The 13,513-nt window shown below is 37.6% G+C and overlaps 1 protein-coding gene across 1 annotated transcript; it reads right to left on the bottom strand.

Annotated features, from left to right (window-relative positions):
- Window positions 1-8,879: 8,879 nt before the first annotated feature.
- LOC119083706 lies at window positions 8,880-10,238 on the bottom strand. Its single transcript, XM_037193495.1, has 2 exons — window positions 10,114-10,238; window positions 8,880-10,041 (listed from the first exon to the last, which is right to left on the bottom strand). The coding sequence occupies exon 2, from the start codon at window positions 10,012-10,014 to the stop codon at window positions 9,154-9,156; it is 861 nt and encodes a 286-aa protein (XP_037049390.1). The 5' UTR covers window positions 10,015-10,041; window positions 10,114-10,238; the 3' UTR covers window positions 8,880-9,153.
- Window positions 10,239-13,513: the final 3,275 nt, after the last annotated feature.

Here is a 13,513-nt window from a genome sequence, read left to right as displayed (position 1 = left end):
GCGATGCACGTACTTTGTTGTGCAAATATCATTTGATGCAGTAATACAATTCTATCCAATTTTTGCTGAGGCTTAATGGTTAACAACATGGCACAGCTCGCAAACATTTTGGCTATGGATTTTCTATCATTACCCGTTGACCAAAAGTGAAACACAAATCTATGATAATGTTTCATAGACATGCATTACCTTCCGAAAATCGTAATTTCTAAACTTCATGAATCTTCGCCAGTCTCCTTTCAACCATACGGCACAGATTTCTTGTACTGTTGCTATCAGAATTCCAAGCCCAACCCTTGCAACCTAAATCAGTTCTCTATAGCGCTGTATCTGTAGTCCTGGGTGCCAAAGGTTCACTGGAACCAAATTGTGCTGATATCCAAAAATATCAACAACAAAAAACATTTAGCTAAGGCTCGAGCAGGTGAGGTTGTATCTGAACCTTACCTGAGTTACCAGAAGCCTGTTCAGTTTTGACCTGAAGCTGATATAATTTCGACACGATCTGAATTAACCTGAAAGCTGAAACGTGACGATAACCATCAGGTTCGACTTGTCAAGTCAAATTTCAAGTACACCAAAAAAACTAACAAATTTCAGGTTACCTGAAACCTGTCAGGTTTAAATAAAACAGGCTCAGGTTAAATCAGATTTGTCTTTATGAATCACGTTACCTAAAATTAATGTTTTTTCCCTGAAAAAAATCTCCTTCTCCATACGACTCCTCAAGACCACTACCCACGACGAAATTTTGTAAACTGACCTTTCTGTTTCGTTACACCGAAAAGCGTGAGGGGAAACGAGATAAATATATTGTGCTTAAAACGGCCAATAAAGTATGAATCATACGATCCGATTATATTATTCGGAAAGTCGGGTTTCAGGCTTCTTTCCAGTGACGATTTCATTGATTGAACTTTCAGTTTTTTCCTTGATTCCAGCCATTAAATTAATGACATTAATAGACGCGATCAATTAAATACATCAGGTCCGGCGAGACCTACAGACAAACTAGTCAAGTCATAATATTGAATATGAATCAATTTGCAATTTTTTGTTCGCTTTGTGTCCATTAAACCCGACATTCACCTTGCACACACTCTGCATGCAAATGGATGACTCAGTTACGTCATTTGCCTAATTAGTGTTTTAGTTCTTGGTTCACATTCGTCTAAGGCTGTCATCACCTCTCTCAATTCTATAAAAAACGAGCCATCAGAACAGTCGGAGCGTTTGCTGCGACTGAGCCCCGTACAAACCCGTATATCTATTGCGTACGTGACCCTAGTGCGTCTGTCACCCTACTTTGACCGTAAGCCTATTGCGCCGGTTAATGTAGTTAAAGTAAAATTATTATGTAATATGTACATCTTACAAATTGCGCATAGCGCAATTACGAAGCCCCGTACGACGTTCCTTTCAAATGAAACAAAAATTTCAAATCGCCCTAAAATTTTATTTTTTTGAAGGGCCTAGTCCGAGGACCCAAATTTAAAATTTTTTTCAACTACATTCTATTCGGCCTTTGATTACCTTCCAAATGAAACAAAAATTACGAAAAACGGATGAAATTTGCTCGAGTTATATGTAAAATACACATAGGGCCCTAGTATCGGCCTCAGTCCGAGGACCCAAATTTAAATTTTTTTTCAACTACATTCTATTCGGCATTTGATTACCTCCCAAATGAAACAAAAATTACGAAAAACGGATGAAATTTGCTCGAGTTGTATGTAAAATACACATAGGGCCCTAGTAGCGGCCTCAGTCCGAGGACCCAAATTTAAAATTTTTTTCAACTACATTCTATTCGGCCTTTGATTACCTTCCAAATGAAACAAAAATTACGAAAAACGGATGAAATTTGCTCGAGTTATATGTAAAATACACATAGGGCCCTAGTATCGGCCTCAGTCCGAGGACCCAAATTTAAATTTTTTTTCAACTACATTCTATTCGGCATTTGATTACCTCCCAAATGAAACAAAAATTACGAAAAACGGATGAAATTTGCTCGAGTTGTATGTAAAATACACATAGGGCCCTAGTAGTGGCCTTAGTCTAAGGACCCAAATTTAATTTTTTTACAACAACATTCTATTCGGCCTTTGATTACCTTCCAAATGAAACAAAAATTACGAAAAACGAATGAAATTTGCTCGAGTTATATGTAAAATACACATAGGGCCCTAGTATCGGCCTCAGTCCGAGGACCCAATTTTTTTTTTTCAACTACATTCTATTCGGCCTTTGATTACCTCCCAAATGAAACAAAAATTACGAAAAACCGATGAAATTTGCTCGAGTTATATGTAAAATACACATAGGGCCCTAGTAGTGGCCTAAGTCCAAGGACCCAAATTTAATTTTTTTTCAACAACATTCTATTCGGCCTTTGATTACCTTCCAAATGAAACAAAAATTACGAAAAACGGATGAAATATACTCGAGTTATATGTGAAATACACATAGGGCCCTAGTAGCGGCCTTAGGCCAAGGACCCAAATTTAATTTTTTTTCAACAACATTCTATTCGGCATTCGATTACCTTCTAAATCAAACAAAAATTACGAAAAACGAATGAAATTTACTCGAGTTCTATGTAAAATACACATAGGGCCCTAGTAGCATTTCACTTCTAAGGCCCTAACTCACGGTCCACTCACCCGATTTTAAAAAACTTTTTTTTCCTGGATTGGTATTGACATCATTTACATTTCCATCGTTTTATTTGCCATAAATATCACCAAAAGACCTTAAATCACTTAAGTGGCCCTAACTCACGAAGGGCCGACCCGAATATGCCCATCTTCGAAGTTAGCCTCACTATTTCGACTATCTTTCAGGGAAATTTTTTTGAAATTGGATTTGATTTACTCAAGATATCGACGTGACAGACGGACAGACGGACAGACAAAATTTTTATTGCAGATTCGTCATCTATGAACATAGGCAAACACTTTGCCCTTACCGTCTGCTTCGAATTCCATCAATTACACACGGCATCGTAATCCTATAAGCCCCTTTGTCAGTGGCGCTTCTTCATAGAGACCAATTGGACCATGGTCCAGGGCGCTGGTAAAATGGGGCGCTGGAATATGCGAACAAAAATTTCATACTTTGCATGAAAATTCATGGGATGTTGCCTCAAAGGAAAAAAAAGTCCGCTGCGCGGCCTTCCTATCATAACACTGACATCTTTCGAATACAGTATGAGGAAATTACGCAGACCGCTCAAGTCTTTATCGTCATCCCGCCAGTGTAGAAATTGATAGTTTACTTTATTGATTTAGATCATATCTCTAAACGAGGAATTGAAGGAAATACTAGAAGTTGAAAAGTTACAAGGAATTGACTGGAAATACGAGAAATTTGACGTAAATGAAAGGAAATACGGATAAGTATGACAAACGAAAGAACTAAGCGAATGAAAAAAAAAACTTGATCTTCTCACTCGCTGCAGGTTTCCGGTCCTAGCTATTCGGTTTGTAAAATACAGTTCACTCACTGATTGATCCTTTCATTTACTTTCAATTTCTCGTATTACCAGTCAATTCTTGTAACTCCTTCAATTTCTAGTATTTACTTCAATTCTTATTATTTACCGGATACTTCGGCAGCTACGACACATTTCGACGGTTTTTGTTCGTTTTCTTTAAATTTGGAGGAAATCTTAGAAAATTATCGGAATAAAGAAAAGGAAAGAAAAATTTTAGAAAAATTGTTTCTAAAAAGTAGACAATGAATTGGATAGTAACAGAAAATATCGTGGAATTCTTAGAAATTATTAGGAATTATAGGAAATAATAGGAATCAAAGTGCAAATCCGCCAAAACGGAATGTACTTTTCTCCTCGTCTCTGGTTCAATTTACAGTCGGAGAAACATAGATTTCGGGATTTTAAGAGGCATCATCGTTTTCATCGTTTTTCTGTATTCTCTCATTTCGCATGTAATTTCAAATGGCAATTGAGAGAATTATTTTCGAGCTTAACCGCAGAATAATGTGAATGGATTAAGGGACTGGCAGTCCTACATGTCCTGCTGCAGGACACGAAACATACATTCAGAATCCTTTTTCAAAAATGTAGACCAATGACGACCGCAATAACGACCACGAGTTTGCTAGCTTTCAACAGAGAATAGATTTGGCTGTAGCAGTTTGAACAGCTCTGAGGAAACTGAGCAGTTTATGGAAATTTCGTTAAATTTTTCTGCTCACTTTTCTTGGAGTTGGTCATTGACCAGTGGTTAAACGAATACAACGAAAACTAAGTTTTATTTAAAGCTTACACATTCGTAACACATATTGCGGTCGTACATTTTTTAAATCAGATTCTGATGAAAAGATATTAACAAAAATGAAGTACGTGACACACAAATGGCTGTAATTTTAGCTAAGCATTGATGCCTCCTAAAGAAAGAAAAATTTTCTCGGGGTATTTGTTCAATCCTGGAAGACTGAATCAGATATGATCAAGGGTAGTGTTTGGTAAAGGCTTGCTTGAAGTCGAAGACGCATGTCTCAATTTTTTTACTCTAATCTCACAAATAAATTTTGACCTATAAATATATTTACAAAATAAAAACAATCAAAAACGAGGCGCTAGATTGTAATGGTCCAGGGCGCGCAGTATGCTAGAAGCGCCTCTGCCCTTTGTACTTCGTACGGGGCTAAAAACTCAGCTGCGGAAGTAGAGATTAAAGGAAGAGATTAAAGCCAACCTGACACTTTCGGTCAAACCGTTCAAATCTGCCCATAAAAATAGTTCAGGAAATCCATTTTTCCAATTTATTTCATTTCAATTGTTGAAATAACTTATCTACACTCGAATGTGAAATTTTTGAGTGAGCCTCCTAATCTAGCGACGGATCAAACGATGGAAATAGCTTCTTGTGTATTTATTGACCTCGGTCTCGCCCCGAATGGTTGAATTTCCCACCAGAAGTATCATTTCCATCATTTGTCCCATTCGGTAACTATAACGGACTGTAATCTCCTGAGTATGATTTGTCTTTCACTCTCTGACAAGGCATTACTGGGTATACGACTGGTATTGAAACAGGGTATGGAAAATCCTTTTTTCGTCCATGTCTGAAAAGAGGGTATTCCACACCCAGTTTTAATCAGGGACTATTTTGTTGGAAAAATGAGAAAAATTAGGAAAAGAAATTGTAAAAGGTGAATCAAGGCAGAGAATATAGAGAAAAATCGTAGATAACAGTGTATTATCGTATTCAAAGACGATTACAATTTAATAATGCGAGAAGTATCGCGTTTGTAATCTTGTGCCTTTGGAAAAACTCAAACCTTAAACCATTCTTGTTCGGTGGACTTTGTTCCATGTCTTGGCTTACGCTCCTTCTGATTAAGCCAATAATTTGTAGCTGAACTGGGATCACACTCTACTAAATCACACATGCGCGTAGATATTGTCGAAAAATGTTTGCTGCGATAGAAGTTGTCTGTCAGTGTCCTTGTACTTGTTATAAACGTCTGGAAATCAATTTAAAGCTTACTACCAACTGTGAAGGATGATTGATCTAGGGATATGTCTTACTGATAACATTTTCGAGACATCAGCTGAATGTGGTTTTATTGGACATGCTCTGGCTAGAGCCAACTTTAACACATCAAAATGTTTGGATGAGTCTCGTTCCAACTTCAGAACATTCTGTAGGGGATCTTTTCTTTCCTCAGGGCTAAACTTTGCAGCTTCAAAATATTCGATACGAAAGACGTCAGAATCCATCTCTTTGAGAACTACTAGTGATACACTCATTATGTTGTGAACTAAACGTTCTCATTGCACTCACCACTACCAAAATATTCTAAACTACGAGCTATTGTTCGTCAAAGTTTTACATTAATTAAACCGTTGAATACTTGATGGATGGATCTAAATATTTCGAACGAATAGTACCACTCTAACAAACATGGCAGACGCAGACGCGTCGAAAGAAATGTTGTTAAGATCCAAGGCTGTATACTTTGGGGAGGTCACGCAGATGCAGATACGCGGGTTACACACCACGTTTCATACAAAAAATTCACCACACCATACAAATTCAATTTTGGTGAATTTGTTTGTATGGAAAAGGTGTGTTCCCGCGTATCTAATAAAATGGCGATCTGCGTGACCTCCCCAAAGTATACAGCCTTGATTAAGATCTACCGGTTATGCGTTGTTCGCTTTGTTGGAAAAAGAATTTCAGACCGAAATTCCAACGCTGATAAAAAATGTTTTAAAATTCTTTGAATACAATTGTGCGTTGATATTGGCAAAGCTTGATGATGCTTCCATAACATCGATTGAAGAAAATATACGAAACGACATATCAGCTGCAATTTTGCTACCAGGGGAAAAGTTAGAGGACTATCTGGGACGATTCACTAAGTGCCAAGGAAAGTTTAAATTTTTGGACGGACGTCGGAAATGGTTAGCATTAATAGCTCAAACTTGTCGTCGTTTCGTAAAAGCGACATTGATCCACCTCCAGCAAGTGTTCCTTCACTTAACGTTCCAGTGCCGACTGAAAATAGTAATTCTCATTTCCAAGTTCTAATAAATGCCTTTGTTTAGTGTTTCGAATCGAGTCCTCTGACGTTCCATGTGGTCGACCAACTTGAATTGGGCCAAGTAGTGTTGAAATGCCCAGTTTCCGAATGTAACCATTGCATTTCCTTATAGGTTTGTTCCAAGGTCATTTCGAAATCATGTCCGGAGCGATAGCGGAGGACTTGACGCAGTCTAACTTCCAAAAAAAGAACGAAGAACTTTTTTTGAGACGCGGCAACTATATATAGGCGAGAATTTAAGTTTCTTTCCTTTGGCCTGTCTCACCACAAATCCTATTCTATCTTATTCGCGCTTCAAATACGAGCAAAACGAGCTATCACTCGACTATGTAACTTTAAAATTGCCGGAGATACATCGTTTTGAAGTTGGTCATTTTGATAGAAAATGCACCAAATTGACTTTTCCCAAACAATCAAAATCTTTCAACTTACTCTGTATGTTTCTGTCTATCTATCTATCTATCTATCTATCTATCTATCTATCTATCTATCTATCTATCTATCTATCTATCTATCTATCTATCTATCTATCTATCTATCTATCTATCGACGGTCGATCTCGGAAACTAGTCAGCCAATCTCCATGAAATTTTGCAGGAACCTCAGGGTGGGCATAAAAATGAAAATGTGATACGCCATTACCCCAGGAAAAACCAGAATTTTGTTTTATTGGCCGAAGTGGTTTCTGAGTGTGGTTTTCGAGGGTCGGGAACGCGTTTTCGGCTGTAGCTTAGCTGTATTGAAACCGACAGAGGCGTGCGACCCATCAAATGAAAGGTATTCGTAACACGATTCGAACAAAAAAATAATTAAAAAAATCGGGGCAGATTCGTTTGAGCTAGAGTGATTAGAGTGACCAAATTTTGAGCTACTCGAGCGTAGGATGAAAGGACTAATATTTTTTTGGGTTATGAGAGATAGAGAATTACTTTCTTCGGCAAAGTCTCAGAGTTTTACGAGTAGAACAGAGGGGCATATGTGAAAATTGTCGAAAGTTGGAAATGGGTGGGTCAATTGGGGTTTTGGAGATATTTCTTGAATGGTGGCAGATAGAGAATTACTTTCTTCGGCAAAGTCTCAGAGTTTTACGAGTAGAAAAGAAGGGCATTTGTGAAAAATGTCGAAAGTTGGAAATGGGTGGGTCAATTGGGGTTTTGGAGATATTTCTTGAATGGTGGCAGTTAGAGAATTACTTTCATCGGCAAATTTTCGATTTTCGTCAAATTTTCGATTTTCGTCAAATTTTCGAATTTCGTCGAATTTTCAAATTTCGTCAAATTTTCGATTTTCGTTAAATTTCGTCAAATTTTCGAATTTCGTCAAATTTTCGATTTTCGTCAAATTTTCGATTTTCGTCAAATTTTTCGAATTTCGTCGAATTTTCAAATTTCGTCAAATTTTCGAATTTCGTCAAATTTTCGATTTTCGTCAAATTTTCGATTTTCGTCAAATTTTCGAATTTCGTCGAATTTTCAAATTTCGTCAAAATTTTCGATTTTCGTTAAATTTCGTCAAATTTTCGATTTTCGTCAAATTTTCGATTTTCGTCAAATTTTCGAATTTCGTCGAATTTTCAAATTTCGTCAAATTTTCGATTTTTGTGAAATTTCGTCAAATTTTCGAATTTCGTCAAACCAAAATTTTACCAAAAAAATCTGCGTCGCATGTGGCAGATAAATTTTCCTGCTGGTCTGTTCCTGAGCAGATTTTTTTGGTAAAATTTTGGTTGTTTCCAGTCAAATTTTGTTTTGGGTAAAAATTATTTGGCAGATGATGAGATAAAACTACGCCAGCTTGTTTGAACTAAAATTGGGTGTAAAATTTAATTTTTGCGTAACGAAGCTGAAAGCGTCAACTCTAGCGATATCATTCATTTTAGAAATTGTACTTCAAAGACTGCGTCACACTTTTCTCGAAGAGATTTTTGTTGGGATACTGTCTAACGTAATATTACCAACATTCATCGTACTGTTTCCGAGTTCTAATAAATGCCTTTGTTTAGTGTTTCGAATCGAGTCCTCTGACGTTCCATGTGGTCGACCAACTTGAATTGGGCAAAGTAGTGTTGAAATGCCCAGTTTCCGAATGTAACCATTACATTTCCTTATCGTTTTCACGATATCCGAAATATAACAAAACGAAACGTCCTCGGCGGGGTGCGAGTGGAATGGAGAGTTAGAGAGATTTTTATGCTCGGACTCGCTTAACTTAAATTTTCCTTTAGTTTCGTAAGACTTGATTTCCGCTTACCGAAAATGTACTCCGTGTGAGAAACAAAATGGAATTTTTTCAACTTTTGCTTTGTTTAATGAAAATTGATGAAAAATGATGAAAAATAATGAAATTAAAATGTTCGTTGAACTTATAGAATGTGTGGGTGCTCAACACCGTTTAAGACAGCGACAATACTTGTGTTGACAGTGGTAGCACAAAAATGTTTGAAGTTCATTCAGTGTTTTCGACGAAGTACAAATATTTGTCCGAACTTCAAAAAATTGTGTGCAAGCGCACTACAAAAACTGACAACATCTTAAACGGGATGGACGAGCCACAAATTTTTCGAATTTTCCGCTTTTACTGCTTGAAAATTGTCCACACTCCCGTTTCAATTTCCAAGCGATAAATTCGATTATGATTTTCCCAGCCTGGTGAGCTACACCTCATAATGACTTCCGGCGAGACCTCGATGTCAATGACCGGTCGACCGAAAACTGTTAACGACAACGTTGCACTATGCGTGTACGTACAACCTCTTGGTATGTTGCCAGTTGTTTCCACACGTTCGATGCTGAAGTCCGATACACAGAGGCGAAAGACTCGTGTATTGTTGAGATGATAGTCAGTACTGCATGACTCTGGCTTATGAAAGCCTTCACATGAACAACCCGTACCGCCGATTATGTAGATGTATTCCTTTCCGTCCATGAGGACATAAGTTGCGGTGTGGAAATCGGTCGGTGGAAACACATTCAGAGGATATCCGTATATGGTGACATGCTTGTCATTCGACGTACCCAACATCTCTTCGTTAAATTTGTCGTTCTGATAATTCTTTGCAACGGGAAAATTACTTGGAATAGGAGGTGCGCAGAAGGAGTGACCTTTCACGACACGTGGTCTTTCGATGACGACAACATCATTGTAGATTTGGAAGTCCGGATCATAAGAATCTTCGTGCTCGCCTCCAATACAGACTAATCGTCCATCCGGCAGATATGTTTGAGTAGCACCAAATCGAGCAAAACACCAGACTGGCTTATGGAAGTCCAGCTGATGCTGCGAGTCTTTACGAGCATTATATCCTGTCAATTGTGGATTACAGATCATATATTTCCAGAACGGCTCCTCCATTAACGTCGGATTTTGCGTTCCGAACCGAAAATGTCTGCTTCCAGCCAGCTTATTCACGAATTCTTTACGTTCCTGTTCATTCATGTTACACTGGCGATAATTATGACGAATCTAGATGATAATTATACAAAACACCGAAATTAGTAAACACTTTAACTGCTATGCGACTCACAGGAATTTCACCTTGATATTTTTCGGACACGAATCGTTGAAAATATAAAAATATTTGTTGAGGCACTAACTTTCACAACAATGTCCACAAACAGACTAACGCCAAACAAAATTGATCCCAAGCGCAGTACAAAATATTAACCGACTCGGTTAGGGGTTATTTACTAAACGTTATGCAACCACTTTTATAGTGTTGGTCGGTATATGCATTCATTAAGGGAATTCACGAAGTGAAATATTAATCAGAATTTTTACTAATGACACCCGCATCATACGATAAATTAAAAGTTGGAAATACAAAATTTTGAACAACCGACCTCTCGCTTATGAGGCGAGTGCTCAATGTATCAAACCACGGAACCACGTTCAGTCAGGTTTCATTAGTAAAAATTGGGTGACAGGAAAAATCTTCGAGTGTATTATCGTTGCAGCGGCGATAATATCGTTTCATGGACGATAATATCGCTGCTCGGACGATATTATTGTTTCAGAAAAAGGATATTATTGTCGTCAATAATATCGTTTCACGGGTGATATTATCACTGCAGAAACGATAATATCGTTGCATAAAACGATATTATCGTCGCAAAAACAATAATATCGTTTCAATCGGCGATAATATCGTTTTCTGTACGATAATATCGTTTCATGGGCGATATTATCACTGCAGAAATGATAATATTGTTGCATATGAAACGATATTATTGTCGTCTGATACGATATTATCGTCGCTCGGACGATAATATAGTCGTTGAAAACAATAAAATCGTCACACCGACGATATTATCGTTTAGGAAAGCAATGCAACATTCACAATGACAAAATATACTCAATATATTTCACACATCCCGTATATCTTGTATATCTCCAACGCACTTCGAAGTGTACAGCGAAGTGCGTTTATATCTCGTATAAGTTTGCCAGTTTTGGTCAAACAAAATGCCATACCAGTGTTAGCGGACGATCTCAGGAAGCAAGGCAAGGAGGCAAGGTAATGAGTTTTTCAATTGGTCCAATGTCTACCGATAAGACTTTGAAAAAAAAAATCGTATTGATGACGTCATAATTTCAACGTGTTGTCGCTCAACAGTTGTGTATCTGATCTAAAACCTAATTAGTTTACCGAAGTCCTGTGATCGGAGACATTTTGTTTGACCAAAATCCGTCGAGATGAAATTGAAGTATTTTTCAGTTGACAGTTGTCAAAATAAGCGAATATACAAAAATGTACGAGATATACCGAGTATATATCCAGGTTCGTGAATTCCCTTAAGTAACACATGTACGGCACGGATATGTTATTTTAGTTTGTGTAAGCAAGTGACTCTCAAGGACCACAAAACTGAAAGAGAAAGTACTTTTATACCAATACTGTTACAAAGCAGGGTCTATTTTCGATAGCAATTTGAATAATTTTTGGAGAATTTCTTAACTAGAGCTAATTAATTAACATCAAGATCACCGGTGTGATAATTTTTGCACATGAAACAATCACGTTTTCAAAATTTTGTTTATCTCGTTCGAAGAAATATAAGAAAAAATTTGTGACTTTCCATTTGGTTTTACGTTTTGGGAAAGCGCGCGAAATAATGTCATACAAATATTTGAAAATAATTGAAACTCTGCATTTCTCAATTTCCTTTTTCTCTTCGTTTTGATTGAAACATAGTTCGATTACATATATATACATACACTCTTATGCGCGCGAGACAGCAGTATCAGCATGAACGTACGTAATGTAATAAATACGAAGTCTTTTATGTGGATTGAGAAACTGTGGTATGTAAGGGGCCATTCACAAATTACGCACGCTCTTAAGGGGGGAGGGGGGGTTTGACAAAAGCGTACGCTTCATACATTTTTGAAATTTTCTCCATACATTTTCGCGTGCAAGGGGGGAGGGGGGGTCTGAAATTTCGAATTTAGTGCGTGCGTAATTTGTGAATGGCCCCTAAGGAAAGCGAATAAAAGTTTCAAAGTTTAAATTACTGTAGTGGTCAGCTGCAGAAAGTACTCTATTTTACATGAAAATGTTTTTACAGTGTGTTACAGTTGCGTGACTGCGTGACACACTGTCAAGTTGCAGTACCCACTCATGCTTGAAGTGCGTTGGCACAGGCAATCTTTACGTGGAAGTGTGACACGAGTCCTTTTATCCAATTACAAAAGGAATGATATCGGGAATAGTGAAGCTTCGATACGCAATGCGGCATACTTTGAAGATTCGACTTTCTTTTGTTTAAAATCCTTTCTTTCAGAACATTGCGTATATTAACAATTTCTCTTGCACTGGTTTACAGACAGACGAAAAGCTGTCTTTTATTTCATTTTTTTAAACAAATTTTTTGAATCAGCTCTTCGCTTACACTTTCCTCATCATCTGCCATTTGGGACGTTTTTCTTTTTGCTTGTCGAAGCTGTAAAAGCGTCACACCCACCGATATCAGTTCCTTTGTAAATGGATGGGTTGGACAACGGCAGTCACAGAGAACGGACGTGTTTATGCGTTGCTCTCTAAAAGTGTTTCTTTTGTGTGGCTGTGTGTGAATTCATTTTCGATTTTGTCTAATTTCTGTGCCAACTTTTACGGCTTTGGTGTTTTTATTTTGCTGTAATGTTTAAATGGTGAAATTATTTTAAAGGTTTTATTAACGAAGTCAAAGTGTTGTTCTCGTAGGTCATTTTCTCTTTGATCAATAAAGTCGTTCTCGCCTCATTGTGCGATATCAACAATTGTGTTATTTCCTTTGTTATTTAACATGTGCTTCGTGGCGTCGGTTTACGGATTAACAATCGACTCTACCAGAAGCTAATGCTAAATTACGTGCTCGATTAATGTACGAAAATGACACATTGCCGTATGGCATCTGGCAGTCAATTTTAGTGCAGGTAAGGTACAAACGCTTCGGGTTCTCATTTGACACCCCAAAACCACATAGCAAATTTTTACAAATTTGCTGTGGTACAATCCCAAGATACAGAAACTATCTTGTACTCCAAAATGACCGCGAGGTTTAACAGATCTATTGATTGATACGTTGTATGGATGTCAAGGGATATGACGAAATACGAATCATTCAAACGCTACAACCTGCAACGCCAGAACGAGTTCAGTCACATGGTGGCATGGCGATTTATACGAAGAGGCAACTCATGGCCTATGGTGATTAGACACTTGCTATTACCTAAAACTAATAGCCGTAACCGTAACAAAGTCGGAAATATCAAAAAACCCAACATTCGCTTTCTCCATAAAAGAAACCATATCGACATAATGTCAATAGTAGAAAGAGCTACAACATGACAATGTTGATAGCGCCATCTTTGGGAAAATGTACAGGTCAATTAGTGATGGTTGTGGTATTCGCATACCACCCACGGCTTGGAGAATTCACAACGTATGGGACGTTAA

The sequence above is a fragment of the Bradysia coprophila genome, unplaced genomic scaffold, assembly GCF_014529535.1.
Source record: "Bradysia coprophila strain Holo2 unplaced genomic scaffold, BU_Bcop_v1 contig_70, whole genome shotgun sequence".
Taxonomy (NCBI): Eukaryota; Metazoa; Arthropoda; class Insecta; order Diptera; family Sciaridae; genus Bradysia; species Bradysia coprophila.
The sequence above is the reverse complement of the archived record's forward strand: the minus strand, read 5'-3'. Positions and strand labels throughout refer to the sequence as shown.

Bases quoted from the DNA above. Each gene is read 5' to 3' on its own strand.
- LOC119083706 (XM_037193495.1), bottom strand. From the start codon at position 10,014: ATGAATGAACAGGAACGTAAAGAATTCGTGAATAAGCTGGCTGGAAGC.